Below are 17562 nucleotides of genomic sequence, written 5' to 3' on the forward strand. Positions count from 1 at the left end.
TTCATTTGAATTCTGTTTATATATATATATGTGGTGGTATATATATATATATATATATTGATGGCTAGTGTTCATCTCTCCTGATTGTTTTTATTAAATGTTGCTGCTGCTTATATGTTGCACTTTGACAAATTTATTTTGTTGTTATTTTGTTGCTTATTCTTGGTTTACGAGCTGATATTTGTTCTTGTAAAAGTGATTCTGTGTGTCTGTCGTCCCGGACAGAAAGGTTGCGGCTACCATCTGGATCTGTTCTGGGTGGGCGTCCTGATGGCCGCCTGCTCCTTCTTGGGCCTGCCGTGGTACGTTGCCGCCACCGTCATCTCCATCGCCCACATCGACTCTCTGAAGATGGAGAGTGAGTCGAGCGCTCCCGGAGAGCAGCCGCAGTTCCTCGGGGTCAGGTTGGTCCAAGGATAAATTAAATCACAAGACACAGAAATAAAAAGAAAACTGCAACTTGGGAAAAGAATCCCTTCAGGCTGCCAGCGGCAGTGTGACAGTATGAGAGAAACACTTTGCTAAGTCCTTTGTTCTGTAGCTGAAGTAGAAAGAGAGCTCGTGAAATTGACTTGACAGTCTCTTGTGTACATTTCATCATTGTCCAATATACAGAGAACAAAGAGTGACCGGTATTTTGGTGTTTGTTCTCACCGGAGTCTCCATCTTCCTCGCTCCAATACTTAAGGTATGAAGGACACTGTGGATGATTGACATGAGTCACATGAATCATTCATGGCTGTGAACTCTTTCCTGTTGCTTGTAATCAGGGTTGTAATGGAGGGCAAAGCCATCTGAGTTCAGGTTACTTTACCACTTTAGACTGACACGATTACAACATGAACACATGCTTTCCTGACAATATAATATATATAATTATATAATAATTATAAATATAATATAATTTGTCCATATTAGGTGGTTTTTCTCCTTCTAGTGCTCAAAGTTCTCTGTCTGTTATTATTTTCCACCATATCACTGCCTATAGTGTAGGCAATTTAGCAACTTAAACACATTGCATTGTTGCAATATTAATAATAATATGAATAACAACAATAATAATAATAATAATATGAGTTTCTGTCCTTTCTGTCACGTGCAGTTCATCCCCATGCCTGTGCTGTATGGTGTCTTCCTCTACATGGGCGTAGCTTCCCTCAGTGGGATCCAGGTACGATGTCGCCAGATGGCGATCTTATTTATCATAATAAATTGAGTTATAGGGGCTGGACATCTTTCTTATTACAGTTTGACAGCAAGCAGGAATCAGCTTATTTAAATCTGCCAAGTAATCTAACAAGCAGGCAGGCAGACATGGTTGGTAGTGAAACCCTGGGTTGAATATATAAAGTGTACCTGTGGGTGCCTGGACTGTGTTTCTGATGGCGAGATGTCTCATTATAAGCGATATCTAGAGTAACAGAGTGGCATTTTGATGATTTTAACAACCTAAAGCTCAGGGCTGGGTGAGCAGGTGCTCCTCCAGAGCATACAAATCCCCCTCCAAATAATTTAGGATTAATCATTCATAGCACTGGTCTGCATGGAATTAACCTGCGCCTTTCAAACCTTTTCCTCCACTTCTGCCACCTGCTTCCATCCACAGTTCTGGGACAGGATTAAGTTGTACATGATGCCGTCCAAGCACCAGCCCGACTTCTCCTTCCTCCGCCATGTTCCTCTGAGGCGGGTACACCTGTTCACGCTGATCCAGATCATATGTCTGGCTGTGCTCTGGGTCCTCAAATCCACCTTCTTGGCTATCATCTTCCCTGTTATGGTACGTGATAGAAGAGACTGTTATTTATATTATGCTAAGGGGATTGTAGTGGAATTGCTACTAAAACACTGGACACAAAGACAGAAATAAAAGCACAGAATCTGAAGATTAATGAAGTTATTATTAATCAACAAGGAGACAGAACTCATTCCTCCGTCTCGCTATACAAAGTCAAACTGACCTTTTTATAGTCTTCAGAGACAAAGAAATGATCATCGATCGGTCAAATCATACAAACTTATGATAAACATTTACATGCACATGTATGTTAGATAAGAGCCACATATAAGAGCCCCAAACTATATGTGGCCTTTGACCCCTTAACATGTTCTGTTTACTCCAAGGTACCTTATTTGGGCCTAAAAGAGAGGAGTTGGCCTCCAAAGACACATTCCTTCTCTCAGAAACATGCACACATGCAAAACTCTGCACATTAAAATGATAATTCAATCCTTTGGTCTTTGATTTCCTTTACAGGCGCTAAAACTTTACTGCCCCGTCCAAAGAGTATCTCTGTATATTTATAGATAGATCTATAGATATAGTATCTATTGTTGAGGGATCCTGTGTTGTTGTGTCTGTGTGGAGGAAGAGAAGCAGCTGTTTTTGCTTTAACATGCATGATGGATGTGAAGAAAGTTGGATATAATTTGATAATAAGAATAAAATCCAGGCTTCATCCAAGGATCAAACAGAGATGTGCTGCTGCTAAACTCTGCTGCTAAACACTATAGAGCCAGAAATCATCTTTCTTATATTGAACAAACCAGCATTTTCAAATGAAACATTCTTATCAAAAGTGATGCTAGTGCACGGCAAGAAACATGACATGAATGAAGGTTTAATGTCAATTTTAAATAGTGTAAACATGAGGAGAGGAGAGGAAGTGATCTGATTTCACTGTGTATATCTACCAGTGATTCATGTTAATGTCATCTGTAAATGCCATGCAGCTAAATCATGTGCAGATCATAACCTGGTTATGACATGAATGTTAATAAGACGTACAAACGAGGCCTGTGTGTCGGTGTATCTCTAACCCTCAGATCCTGGGTCTGATGGTGGTCCGCAAGATGCTGGACATGGTCTTCTCCCAGCATGACCTGGCCTGGCTGGACGACCTGCTGCCGGAGAAAGAGAAGAAGAAGAAGGATGACGACAAGAAGAAGGGGAAGGATAAAGAGAAGAAGAGGCCCAAACCAGACAACAGCGAGGAAGAGGTGAGAAACTTGAGCTTCTGCTGCCCCCTGCAGGAAAAATGAATCATAATGAATCATAAGGGGGATCTGAGTCTTTAATGTGTGTGTGTGTGTGTGTGTGTGTGTGTGTGTGTGTGTGTGTGTGTGTGTGTGTGTGTTTGTGTGTGTGTGAGTTTGTGTGTGTGTGTGTGTGTGTGTGTGTGTGTGTGTTTGTGTGTGTGTGTGTGTGTGTGTGTGTGTTTGTGTGTGTGTGTGTGTGTGTGTGTGTTTGTGTGTGTGTGTGTGTGTGTGTGTGTGTGTGTGTGTGTGTGTTTGTGTGTTTGTGTGTGTGTGTGTTTGTGTGTGTGTGTGTGTGTGTGTGTGTGTGTGTGTGTGTGTGCATGTGTGTGTGTGTTTGTGTGTGTGTGTGTGTGTTTGTGTGTTTGTGTGTGTGTGTTTGCTTGCAGGAGAAGTTCCACTCCTACTCAAACCATTCTCCCAGCTCAGAGTCGGACTTGGATCGCAGGTACTGTGTCCTCAAACTGCACATCCCCTACAAAGATCTCATCTATCCTGATGTTGCACAGTCTCACTGGGGAGCTTACTGCCAGCCTGCCGCCACACACGCTGCTCTCTAACACACACACACACACACACACCATCCATCACGCAGCCATAAACAAGCACCTGTTGTAAGTGAGTGCATGTGAACATTTACATGCACAGTAAATATAATCATTTAAAGGGTTGGTTCACCCAAACTACAAACAAAAAAAAAAGAAAACAAGTCATGTTTGACGAGGACTCACTACGGCAATACAACGGATGTATAATAGAATTTCATTTGTGGTGCTCACAGCATTTAAAACTTATTTATTATACATTATATAAACATATATATATTATTTATTTTTCAATATGTCACTCTGTCATTCTGAAATAGAAAGCAGTTCCAATGAAAACAGTATTTATTCAGAGTGAACGGAAACCCTGTGAGGTCAAAACAAATGTTTTAACCAATATGTCTGACTAAATAAAGGCTTTTAATATAACTCTTCTCTTTGCTCTGTCTGAAAGAGTGCTCATTGCTTTTTTATTTGTTAAATGGTTTGAGCACCACAGACTAAATTCCACTGGTCAGCAGTGTGTATAGACAGAATGCAGAGTCATTTTTACTGTATATACTGTATATAAAGATGGACAACACATCACCACTTCCTCCCACCAACAGCCAGGTGAGTCCAGTAGCTGCAATAGAAAGATAAACCAGTCAAAACCAGTCAGTAACCAGCTAGTTAGAGCCTTAACCATTTTCACATTTTCTTTTGGATTGTGGGCTCTTAAAATGAAGCAGTGTCACAAGAAACGTGAGCTTTTTTTCTTCTATGACAATTAATTGTGAGGATTTTTAGAGCCCTAAACAGCTTAAATATGTATTTCACAAGAAAAAAGCAAATAAATAGAGTTTAATTTAAAGGACCAGTGTGTAAGATTTGGTGGCCTCTAGCAGAAATGGAATATAATATTCATGTTTTAATTAGTGTATAATCACCTGGAAATAAGAATCGTGTTTTCGTTACCTTAGAATGAGACTTTATATCTATAGAGGTAGCGGGTCCTCTTTCACGGGGGCGCCATGTTGCACCGCCATGTTTCTACAGTAGCCCAGAAAGGACAAACATGTAGGTTCTCCTCTACACTTGGAAGGGGGGGAGTCGTCAGATGTCACTGAATCTTACATACTGCTCCTTTAAGTGAGAACAAAATAAATGTCTTATTCTTTATTTTCCTTTAAATATCTGGGGACCTTCAGGGAGGTTAGAATATATAAATATATATGTTCTGTGTGATTTGGATGAATCAACCCTTTAAAGATCAATAATGTCTCCTCCAATAATTAAATGATGGCTACAAACATTAACTTTATTCTGGTTTGACTATTTGATTTTAAACTTAGCTCTTATTTTGTTGTTGCGTTGCATTATATTTAGTTTCCTCTAATATTTCCCCCCATGAAGAAGAAACTACTAGTTGTGAATGTTGTGTACTGTTTTAGTTTTATGACATGCCCTCTAACAACACAGTGCCCTTCAGAACTCTTTTATTCCTTCCTTCACTGTCAGATTTTCAGATTAAATGTAACAACCGATGAACATTTAACTGTGTTTTCATCGTCCCTCATGTTTGGGCTCAGGTGTGATTACATTCAGTCTCCTCTCCATGCACTTTAAGGCAATGCAGAACTTTGTAATGCTGTTAACTGTATAATCCTTGCTGCTACTCTTCCTGTGTCATGTGCTAAATGTCTCACAGTATGTGCACTGCGCTGCCCTCTGTACACACAACTGGACATGTTGTAACTCTTCCTTGATGTGTATTAGTTTATTCTGAAAGGCAGTGACTGTGAGCTGAAGGGTGATGAATGGAAATGCATGCTGTATAGTTTGCTCTTTGTTTAGATTAACATACAGTGTGTGTGGACTTTAAATAGAGAAATAAAACCTGAGGTGTGTTATGTTTAGTCTCTGGTGCATCTGGTCCATTTGGGAGCAGTAGAATTAGAGGATTTATTCTAGACCAGTTCAAACACAACTGTATCATCATCCACATGCAACAAGCATCATTGTTTTGGTTGTTTCTTTTTCCTCCATGTGCTGAATCTCTTTAGCAAATCAGCCACACCTGCATGTGAAACGTAGCTCGATCCTACTGTAGCTTCTCTGAACTCTCCTCCCCCGAACAGCTGATGAAGCCATAATTTATTCAGCACATGCTAAACATTTACCTTCATGGCCTCGGTGTTTCTTTTCTTCCTTTGTGGGAATTACTTATCATGTCTGCATTGCTTTGAAAGAGGCATGGTTTGGAATTGATTTAAGTGATTAAAATATTTATGAATTTGTTTTGTGACTTGCTGTCAAAAAAATATACAATGTACTTTTCTTTCTGCCTGCATTGATCATGATGCCTCACAAACTTATTAGTTTGGCAAAGTACAAGAAACTTAACTTAAACTTAACTGAGCTTCCAAATAGAGTTCTGCATGTTTAAGCACAAAGTACCAGAGTACAAATACAATATTTACCTCTGAAATGTAAATACTCAAGTACCTCAAAGTTGTAGTAAAGTAAAGTACTTGAGTTAAAGTACTTTCCTCCATTGTTACTCTTTACAAATTGAACCTGATTCTAAATTTCCAGTGTGATAAAAACAAGCCCAGTCTCTTCCATTATTGTTCAAATAAGACAAACATTTGACAAATTCCAGTCTAAATGATCAAAACCTCATTTTCCAGTTTGGAAATTAATTTCAGACAAGTGATGAAATTGATCATCAGTGTTCTGTTAAAAATGTTTGCAAAGTGCAACAAACATGTTCCTACTTCCCAGCTTCTCCCATCCATCACTGCTTTACTCTGAATCCTTGAGTTACTCTCAGCCATAAGACGAGTTTTCCTTCCAGTCAATCAATGCAGCAGCTTTTCTAACACGTTAGTTAGTTAATTAGTCGTCTCTCATCAGCTGTCATGAGCTGCTAGTTTCTGGCTGTTGTCATCATGCCATGTGGCTGAGCTCCTTTGCCCTCCCCGGCCTCCACCCTCCAACCCTCAGTGTATTTGGCTGTGGGTGTGTATGGTAATTGGAGCTTGCCCTTCCTCAGCATCACCCTCCACCTGAAGATCTCCTGCCCGTCGTCTCCGGCCGTGCCTATGGGCCGAGGGATAGCCTGCCCCGTGCCCCAGGTCAAGATCGAGATGGAGTCAGACTACGACTCGGACATCGACCACCACCGGCCCCGGGACATGAGCAGCGAGACCACGTTATAAAGCAGAGACTCCATGTCTTGCTGACAGAGCAGCGCACAGTGAGGTGTGAGCAGACTACAGGACGCTGCACAGAGCCGCCGCCGCCGCCGCTGAGCCGCAGACGGTACGAGCTGGCACAGACCGCCAGCTGTGTGCAGACTGACACCTGAACAGACTGAAATAGGACTGAACCAGAACATTTAAGCTGCATCTGCTTTGAAACTGGTGCATTTATGAGAAATCTTTCTTGGAATACAATATTAAATACTGAATTTATTTATTTATTTATTTATGTCTATGATGTAAATGGCCATAACGAGAAAGGAAATATTTATCTGTATGTGCTGTATAGGATCATATTTATACATAATAGGCATCTATTAATATTGTACTGTTGTTGTAATTATTCTAAATCCAAACTAAACTTGAAATCAGTACATAAAATCATTTCACATCAGCCTCTGTGTACAGAGTTTGATTTTGAGGCTTTTGATTTAATAACAGAACTAATTTACATGAAACTGTAAAATCAAGTGTACAAAGCCATGACTTTTCATTATGTTATTGTTTGCTGCATATTTGTCTTATGGTGTGTTTGAAGATGCTGTAGTGTGCCTCTGATCCCAGAGATCCAGCTCTCCTTTTACAAAAAGAAACAACCAAAAGTCCTGATGTTTATGTTGCAGGTTTATGTTTGTGTTTTTCCTCTCATGGACTCTGTATGAGAATATAATTAACTTCCAGCACAACAATTAAGAAATGCACACACACACATATAGGATATTCTTGAATTGACAGATATAATTTATGTAATTAAAAATATTCTAAATTATGTGTGTTATGTTATATGTGTTGTTTTGTGTTGAACATTGTGATTTTTATGCTGCGACAGCTATGGCAGTGACAGTAGTAGCAGTAATGACAGTATTACAGCATATGATCACCTGTCTCATATCACCAAAGTAAAGGTTGCCCTCAGTGAAGTCGTTGCCCAGGGAAACATTGAGGGTGACCTCTGCGTTGTCATAGTGGTAGCTCAGGTCCACGTCTTCATTTATGTCATATTTGACCACAAAGGCCTTGTGGCTGTCCAGACAGCGCCCCCCACAGTCCAGGTAGAGCAGGGAGGTGAGCGGATGCAGGTACTGCTGGCGAAGAGGCGTGATGAAGCCCTCGTCAAAGCCCAGTTCATTCAGGAGGATCTGGACCGAGAGAGAAAATGAGACGTAGATCATGAATAAAATGATTTATAGATGATGCGGCCCTCATGTTTCGTTCTCTGACCTTCTCATGATTATACATATTTCAGTCAGAGCTTTAACATTTTATAGCCTCCTAATTTAAGGTTTTTACTGAAGCTCGGCTTAAAATCACAGAACGCAATGAATGTTTTAAAGAATGCTGTGAAATAACCCGACATTCCCTGACTTTCCTGGAAAAATCATCAAAGTCCCTGCATGTACCTGCCTGGAATACACCTCTCATACTTCATGGACTTCCAGATACTTTATGACTGATGGGACCACAGCAAGCCAAACATTCAAATGCCACGGCACAATGAAGATGAAATCTGAATGACTGAGCAGTGATTAAATGCTGTTTTAAGGGTGTTTCAGCCAGTAGAAATGGAAACTTTACCCCGTAGTGGTTCATGGTGTTGGGTCTTCCTTTAGGGGCTGAAGACTGCTCAAAGTGCTCCAGCTCCTCCACCAGCTCCTTGCAGAAGCTCTTCTCAAACACAGGGAAGCGATACACCCTCGGAGCTTAAAGACGGTGCAATAAATCAAAGATGCAATGCATCATTTTAAGTAACTATGATGTCAATATAAACACACCAGATCCACGACTTCCGTCCTTGCACGATGAAATAATGCATGAAATTACCAACTAGACTCACAACTCAATTGTTTAAGCACATTTTCTGAAATACAGTTGACACTATTCCAGCTTTCATAACTGAGCTTCAACAAGCAAAGCTCTGAACACAAAACTCGTAATACTCGACTTCACATCTCATATAGCACACAAAATGAAAACTGCTCTCTCAAATGGAAAACTAATTTCATCAAAAGAGAGTCTGCGTTGGTGATTTCATGAGCAAAACTGTGCAATTCATTTTGAAAACTTTCATTTTATAAGTTAAATATGCTGCACTGTAAGATAATAATCAGCGTTTTGACAGCAATCAAAGAGAAAGAAAGATTTTTTCTGCCTTACATATTTAATGTCTGGCGGTGAAGTCATCATGTAGCAGAGCTGCCCACAAGAAAACTGTTGTGAAAACTGATTCAAAGCAGTCAGAAAATTGTGTAATATGCTGAATTTATTTCCATATCAAACAGTGATACTGAGGCTCGGAAACATCTGAGTGCTTTCAGTTTCTTGTTTTCTGTTCTAACTCAGCCTTGTGTGGCATAACGGATCCTGTTTGTTGTCAACAAAACTATGAAAAGCAGCTCTTATAACAGCCACTGTGTATTCAAAGTGATCTACTTCTCATTGGAACTTCACCCACTGAGAGGATATCAAAGCACTTTGCAGCTCACCTGCTTCTTCCTTCAACAAGTCAAAGAGACCTTCTTCACTGGCGTCGCTGCTGCGACACAACTCAACAATCTGCTTGAACTTTGGAGCGAGGTCGGACTCCTGAGGAGAGTCAGAGAGCAGATCTGTCTCAGCGAGCTGTTACTCATACATTATTATTATTTTCAGTCATAAATATGTTTTTACAATGCCAGATGTTCATATTAAACATGGCCAAAGTGTCAGATAAGGTATGTAGAAGTAGATGGTTTCCAGTGTTTTTTTCTACTTTCAGCCCGAGCTGATGTCGGCTCGTGACAGATTTCTTTATATGGTCATCTGCTCCACGCACAGTGCACGAGTTCACTGCTCCGCTCCAATAACATTATGGTATTTTTCCATTGTTTTAGGGGTAGTCATGCCAAGCCATGACTCAAGTTGAGCTGACATGCTGTGAATGTTTTTCAAATAACAAATCACTGACTCCTGTCATTAAGTCATTTAAAAGCTTTTAATTTGAAGCAATAAATCAGGTGTGTTGGGTTTGCATCGGCGTTAACTTAACATCAAGCCTCCAGGAACAGCGCAGGGTTTTTGACATGGTGGCCAAACCGTGTAATTACAACATGTGATGCTTTTGGGCCCAAAATGACTTTTTCCCGTAGACTTTCATGTTAAAGACATGTCTGTAAATCAGCAGATGCATTTTTTTGAGGGTCACAACCAACATGAAATGGTTCATTTCACATTTTGAAAGTCTAGAAGAGAAACATGATTTAATTTTTTATCCCCATTCAAGTTAGTCAGAAGGCGAAACCGGCGGTTACCCGTCTCGGCCGGCGGAAGTCTAGTGAGCATGCTCCATAGAGTGAGCGCAATATGTTTTCATCCGGGTCATTTTCACAGCAGGAAGTGGCATTTTTGGCTTTGGCCAATCGGAGCAGAGCGGGCTCATCAGGAGGCGGGCCTTAAAGAGACAGGAACTAAGGCTGCCTGTTAGAGACAGAGGCTGAACTGAGGGCCAGTATAAGTTTTTTGAACTATGAATCATGCAGAGCTACTGTAGTGGAGTTCCAGAATAAAAATATAGAACTGGAAATGAGCATAATTGGTCCCCTTAAATGAAAGCATCAGTGGTGGCTGCTGCAGTAAAGACCTGCAGACGGTGGACATGAGGATGGAGCGGCTGGTACGTCTTATATAATAGCGGCTCTCTCTGCAGACATCACAGCACAGTCTGAACAACGACGAGCCAAAGACTGTTACAGTATAACAGCATGTTTATGTTATGGTTGCATAGAATCACAATGCATCATATTTAAACTTCTCTCTGAAAACCAAGCTTGAAAAAACTAAATATGGTTTTGCTTTTAAAAGAAGATCCCCTCCAGGCATGTTTTATGATATGTAAATACTCTGCCACAGGAGGGAATATTGTAAACAAACACAACTGAACCATAGCAATTAAATACGGAAAATTATTCATCTTGTTTTCTATGAATGTCCTGAGAATTAATCTGTTGTGTGTTTGTCGGGAAATAAGCAGCAAGGCTCAACAACACCAGGTGTGTAAAACAAAATATAGTCCTATTTTATCTATTTTATTTATTTACAACTTAACAACGTAACAAATTATTTTTTCAAAATACAAAAATAGGAAAATTAGAAAAAAGTACTTTCAAAAACGAGCCTTTAACTCAAACTGAGGTTCACTAAACAAACAGCAACTGAACTCAATAAAACTGACATGACGGAAGGTTTATACACACAATAAACAATTAACTCTATATCACACATTAACCTTCATCTCAACAAAGATTTAAATCAAGAAACTATTTACAGCTCAACTAACTGTCAAAGCAAGAAAAGTAAAGCAATTAAAGTTAACTGGATCCTGAGAGGCAGACTCCCGTCTGGTGCTTCCTGTTGGCCTCGTCCACTTCCTGTCTGCCGCAGTATCAGAGGCCATCTTCACCGGTAGTAAAGCATGATTTAATGCAAGCAAGACATATTAATGACAGAATGTTAACCAGAATGCGTGCACTCAAATTAGCAAACAAACTGTCAATAATAAAAATAAATCTCTGATTCCTGTTGATCAGGGTCGGGGTTATTGATCTTGGGCTTCGGGGAACAGTAATAGAGATTTTTCACCATGTTCTGACATTTTATAGTCCAAACAACTTCTCTAGTAATTGAGAAAATCAATAATAAAAATCATTATTGCAGATGAAAAACTAGGAAAACTGAGGATAAGAATAAACGGCGGAACAAGAGGAGATGAAGGAGGACGAGAGAAAATACAATACAAGAAAGGAGAAGCTGAGCGACAAGGACGAGAAAAAGAGATGGGAGGAAGAAAAAACCAGAAAGAGAAGACTGGGAGAAGAGAAAGCAGGGGGAGGAGATGCAGGGAACAGAAGGAAAGGTCGAGAAAGACAAGTAAGATGGAGAAGATGAGGGAAAGAGGGATGAAAAGATGGAAGTGCAAAAGGTATATTCAGGTGAAGAAGGAGGAGAAGAAGAGGAAGAAGTTTGTTGGAGGAAAAAGAGGAAGGAGTAGAAGGAACACGGATAAGGAGTCTGAAGTGTAGGACTCCACCTGGTGGCCATTAAGCAAACTGCATGTATATTTAACCTCACTGACTCTAGTTGTACTGAGACTGAGTCAGGGGTCAGACTGACCCCTGACCCCTGACTTCTTTTCTGCTGTTTGCATTTGCATTCATAAATCTTAAAACTTAAAAATCCTGTAAATAGATCTGATATAGACAAACATGACAAGTTTACGAAGTTAAAGTCTCAACAAATCCAGGTGATTTATACTCGAAGTTCTGCTGTAGATATAGAGATGATTTATAGTTCATCATCAGATCTGACTCTTGATGGCATCCCTGCAACACTTTACAGATATATCAAGTGATCAGGCCATCATGTGCTTTAAGTATATTCTCTACCAGTGGTGGAAAGTAACTCACTACATTTACTCAAGTACTGTACTGATGTACAAGTTGTGAGGTACTTGTACTTTACTTGAGTATTTCCATGTGATGCTACTTTCTACATTTCAGAGGGAAATATTGTACTTTCTACTCCACTACATTTATTTAACAGCTTTAGTTACTTTTCAGATGAAGATTTGACACAATGGATAATATAACAAGCTTTTAAAATACAACACATTGTTAAAGATGAAACCAGTGGTTTCCAACCTTTTTGTCTTTTGACGTCTTACAAAAAGCAGTGTGTAGTCGGGGTCACATTTCACATGTCTATGAGTTGTTAACAGCTCCACCAAATAGTGATTTTTCCCTCTAAACTTCTCACATGCTTTCATTTCAATAAATGTTCAAATGATCCAATATTTCAGCAAAAATCAAAGATTAGAGAAAAAGTCCAAAAACTGAAAACAGATTTGTGTATCAGAACTTTGTTTTTTCTTCTTTCCTCTCCCATTAATCATCTCACCACCCCTCAGATTTATCTGCTGACCCTTTGGAGGGGCCTGACCCCTAGGTTGGGAACCACTGGACTAAACTAGCTAACTGTATATAAAGTAGTGTAAACTAGCTCCACCTCCAGCAGCTACAACAGTAACATGCTGCTCTAACACTGATGCTTCACTATTAATAATTTAATGATGTCATATATAATAATATATCAGTCAGAGGGACCAAACCATTACTTTTACTGCAATACTTTAACTACATCAAGCTCATAATACTTATGTACTTTTACTGCAATACTTTAACTACATCAAGCTCATAATACTTATGTACTTTTACATAAGTAGGACTTTTCATGCAGTACTTTTACTTGTAATGGAGTATTTGTACATTGCTGTATTGGTATTTTTACTGCAGTAAAGGATCTGAATACTTCTTCCACCATTGTTCCACTGTTGTTTACGTTCTCCATTATTATTTGTGATACAGAGTGATGGTGAGCTACACAAGTACTTCTACAACTGGAGTTACATCCAGGTAACAGTTTCTCCTGAATATGAGACGACTGTTCTTTGTTTACATGTATTCATTCCCTGTGATAAAGAGCACAAGGTTTGCAGTAAAACTTAACTATCAACAATCTCCTCTGACATCAGAAACTGAAATCCAGCTTTAACGGGTCTCCAGGGGTCCGTTTCACAAAGCAGGTTCAACAAACTCTGAGTCTAATCCTGAACTCTGAGTTGACCTACTCTGAGATAAGAAACTCTGAGTTTCCGGTTCCAGAACAGCTGATTTGAGTCAGTTTATTCAGTAGTCAGTAGTTTCACCTGGAGTTAAGCGCGTGCACCACAACTATAAAAAGCCAGCATCAATGGAGCCCTGATTCAACGAGTCACCATGGCAACGGGGAAGAGGAGGGCGGCGTTTTTCACCCCACTAGAATTAGAAATCTTAATGCGATAATACGGCGAGTTTGAACATGTTTTCAAAAACACCGCTGCAGCTGCAAAAGAGAGGGACACGGCGTGGGAGAACATCGCTGCTCGGGTCAATGTGTAAGTTTAAATGTAGTCCTTTGCAATCACAATAATATTACAGAGGAAAACTGCTTGAATGGTCGCCTATGAATTTATTTCATTTAGGTCCAATCCCGCGAGGGAGAAGCGCACTTGGCAGCAGTTTAGGATGAAATATAAAAACATTGTTCAAACAGGTGAGACCTCGGCATAATCTCATGGGGGAACCTCATTTTGATCATGTTTTACATTGTAAAGTAAATATTAAGTGGCTGTTTGACTGAGCAGCTGTTTTATCCCCAACATAATGCTGGTTTCACACACATAAATGTCTTCTCATCTACATCATGTTCTGTTAAATAATTAATCCTATTTAAATTAACACAGACTTCTACTCAGCCAACAGAAAGAAGGCAGATGTCCGTAAAACGGGTGGTGGTCCAGCACCGCCACCTCTAACGGAGGCAGAGGAGCTGGCCATAAGCCAGACTATAGGAAGGCCAGTGGCTGGCCCCGACACTGTACAAAAAACTTCCGTTTGCAAAGAAACGCAGCGCAACACACAATATCTGCTGGGATGTGAGAGCATGACTACGATTGGTAATGTTGCAAATGTAAGGACGGATTAGGTTGTGTATGTAGATGATGGACTGTGACGTGAAACGCTACCGCTCAAAAAGATAATTGTCTAGAAATGCTAGAACATCTATGCGCGGTCTGATAACCATCTCTCAACGAATATTTAATTCTCTGCGCAGTAATGCTGCACCTTCATCCACGAAATCGTTATCAAAAGGACATGCCATGTTTGTGAAAAATGTTACTGTGCCTAATGGGCTTCTAATATACTAACTGATTTTTTTTTTTCTTTTTAATGATTTTTTTAAATGATAGACGGCAGAACTCGCCTGCTGACTGAATGAATGAGGAAATCAAATGGAGTGTGTGGCTCTGAAAGAGGGCGGAGACTGAGAGAAACTCGAGGTTCATTGAGAAAAACCTGGTCCCGACCAGGTTAGATTCATAGAGTCTGTTGCTACGGTAACTGACCGAGAGCTTAAGTTACCCCTCTCTGTGAAACAGGCTAGAGTTATCCCTCTTTCTCTGGTTTGAGTTACCTCCCTTTTTGAAACGGAAAATTCAGAGTTTCCCTCATTTCAGGGTTAACAAACTCTGCGTTTTCACTAAACCTGCTTTGTGAAACGGACCCCTGGTCATGAATCTTCAGTCAAAATATAACAACAACAACAACAACAACAACAACAACAGGGTACCTGACTGGCTTACTATCACCACGTCCATCATTCTTTGTTTTTATTTAACTAGTTAATCAATATTTAACACACAGAAAATATAAACTTTCAGTAAAGTTGACATGACAGGAAAATGAAATAAATCATAAGACAAACTTTGCTTATGATTCAACCATAAAACACAACATCCACACATTACTGTAGTAGAAGCACCTTGTACAGACTGTAATGATTAACTGCCAGCTATTCAATTAATCACCAACTGTTTTGATCAACGATTAATCATTTAGTCATTTTTTAAAGAAAAAAATCTCCAAATTCTGTGATTGCAGCTTCTCATATGTGAACATGTTCTGGTTTCTTTAGTCTTTGTGACAGTAAACTGAAGATCTTTGAGTTGTAGATAAAACGAGACATCTGAGGACGTCGTCTTGGCTTCAATTTATAGACCAAACAATCAATTAATTGAGAAAATAATCGACAGATTAATTAATAATGAAAATGATCAGTAGGTGCAGTGTTATGTGCCGCACATTAAAATATGTGCAAGACGTCACAGATTTTTCTGATCTCTACATTTAACAGTGAACTAACACCTCAACTCATTTTAATTTAACACATGAAGAATCAGTGACTGTGAGAAGATGAAGCTGCAGCCTGGATGAACCTTCTCTCATGAAACTCGACGGAGCGGTGAAAATAAATCATGAACATACGGCGCTGAAGCTCAGCTGCTGCTTCTGCTGTGTGAGTCGAGCCATGAAAGAGGCCATTAAACCTTTATTGACACCTCGGTATGACTGCAGGGCTGCAGCCTGGACGAGCAGGAGGGGAAAAGGTGGAGAAGATAGAGCTCAACAAGGTTACAAAGGAGAGCCTCAACTGCCAGAAGGTGTTAAAACATTAAAATTCCTTGTTTATTATACAGTCTGTGGGCTAGAAGACATCTGTTCCTGCTAACAACTAACATCGGTGATGAAATATTGACAATGTCTGCAGAGAAATGGTGTAAATCTCACTGAGGAGGCATCTGGACATGAACCAGAGACCAGAGACCAGAGATCTGCAGTGAAATGCTTTACCACCGAACTGTACTGACTGACAGGACCTGACCTCAGTGTGTTTGAGAGAAAATAGCTGAAAAGTATCCTGTTATTGCTTCATGTGGCCACAGCGGCCGCTGTTGAGCAGCTGTTACGTTACGTACTCTCGTTTTACGTAAAGATGACATCAAAGTGTCTGATTCCTGCTGGATTACTCATCAGATCCAGTGGATGTTGAACTTCCTCTCCATCTGCTGTTCCTCGAGCTTCTGAATCTCTGTTACAATTATTTAACATTTTCTAAATTGATTTAATGTCCTCATCCACTCAAAAATGTCTTTTTTCTTCATTCAGATCACTGGAGGTAAACGGACAAACTACGTCACTGAAGAGTGAAAACGTTTCACCTTTTATAAACAACATATGACTTCCTTTAGGGGGCATCTGGATTTGAACCAGAGACCTCTTGATCTGCAGTCAAATGCTCTACCACTGAGCTATACCCCCACCTCCTCATAGGAGACAACAGAGTTTCCAGTTTGCTCCAGTTCCCATCATCCTGTCTGTCCTCCACAGAGCAGAGACCCTGTTCCTGACCTCAGCTTCATACCCCGTCCAGGTGGAAACCAACCAAACAGCAGCTGTCCGTCCAGAGCAGCGTCTCAAGTGTGATATGACGTATAATCTCCAGGATTTAGTCCACAGGGGACAGTGTTGAGTCCATTCACTGTTTGACTTATGAATCATAACTCAAACTTCATCCCCTTGTTCATGTGTTCATTTGATCAAACACTTGATTCACTTACAAGATAAACTGCAAACAAACAAACCTGCCTTCCCTCGTCTTTGTTACAGCGTCAAGTGCTTTGATTATTTTAGGTGACAAGAACACTTTTAATTTGGTAGGTGATGAAATATTGATTTTAAATTGACTAATGTGTCACATACATTTCCTCTTTTTAGCTCAGAGCTCAAAACAAATACTAATAAATAGCTCCTGCAGTTAGCATGCTAACATACTGAACATTATACCTGCTGAACATCAACATGTTAGCTTTGTCACTGTTAGCATGTTAGCATGTTGGCCTCATTCATTTAAACACAGCTGAGTCTAAGCAGAGCCTCTCAGAGTTTATATTCACATATATTAATGCTGTCCGTCTCTCAGGAAACATGAAGCTCTGCAGCTCTCAGCAGGAAGAGATGCCTCCACCTCTGACTGCTCAACTAAATCCACTGATGAAAGTTTTTCTTCTGGCTGCCTCCTTTTGCAAAATAGAAGCTCAAAGTAGTGTGATCCTGCTGGCTGCTTCTATCCTGACTGATGACCTGTTAGTATTTATTTATACATTTACTGACTGCAAAGTTATTTTACTGTTAGGATTCATCTGTGGAATGATTGCTTTAATTAAGTGATTAATAGTTCAGTCTGTGAAATGTCAGAGGTATTTTAGTTTACAGTAATATAAAACAGAGGAAAACAACACATGCTCACATTAGATGAGCTGGAACCAG

General features: G+C 39.9%; 2 protein-coding genes and 1 non-coding gene across 3 annotated transcripts in view; 1 reads left to right on the top strand and 2 right to left on the bottom strand.

Moving 5' to 3' along the window:
• The window catches only part of slc4a5a (solute carrier family 4 member 5a), a 37269-nt gene extending 29674 nt beyond the window's left edge, over window positions 1–7595 (top strand). Inside the window, exons 20-26 of the mRNA XM_044361788.1 lie at window positions 226–404; window positions 616–688; window positions 1103–1171; window positions 1607–1780; window positions 2827–3000; window positions 3426–3484; window positions 6619–7595. Coding sequence (XP_044217723.1) covers window positions 226–404; window positions 616–688; window positions 1103–1171; window positions 1607–1780; window positions 2827–3000; window positions 3426–3484; window positions 6619–6784 — 894 coding nt within the window. The 3' untranslated portion in view covers window positions 6785–7595. The remainder of the gene's footprint in view (window positions 1–225; window positions 405–615; window positions 689–1102; window positions 1172–1606; window positions 1781–2826; window positions 3001–3425; window positions 3485–6618) is intronic.
• A 46-nt stretch (window positions 7596–7641) lies between these two features.
• LOC122966797 (2-oxoglutarate and iron-dependent oxygenase domain-containing protein 2-like) lies at window positions 7642–9448 on the bottom strand (the record flags this gene model as incomplete). The annotated part of the gene is made up of 3 exons (XM_044331126.1): window positions 7642–7965; window positions 8402–8526; window positions 9310–9448. Coding segments are annotated over 3 exons (588 nt in total), but the record flags the coding sequence as incomplete, so codon positions are not given.
• Window positions 9449–16482: 7034 nt separating this feature from the next.
• On the bottom strand, window positions 16483–16554 carry trnac-gca. Its single transcript has one exon. It is a non-coding gene; the product is annotated as a tRNA-Cys (tRNA).
• Window positions 16555–17562: the final 1008 nt, after the last annotated feature.

The sequence above is a fragment of the Thunnus albacares genome, chromosome 2, assembly GCF_914725855.1.
Source record: "Thunnus albacares chromosome 2, fThuAlb1.1, whole genome shotgun sequence".
In the NCBI taxonomy this organism is placed as follows: domain Eukaryota; kingdom Metazoa; phylum Chordata; class Actinopteri; order Scombriformes; family Scombridae; genus Thunnus; species Thunnus albacares.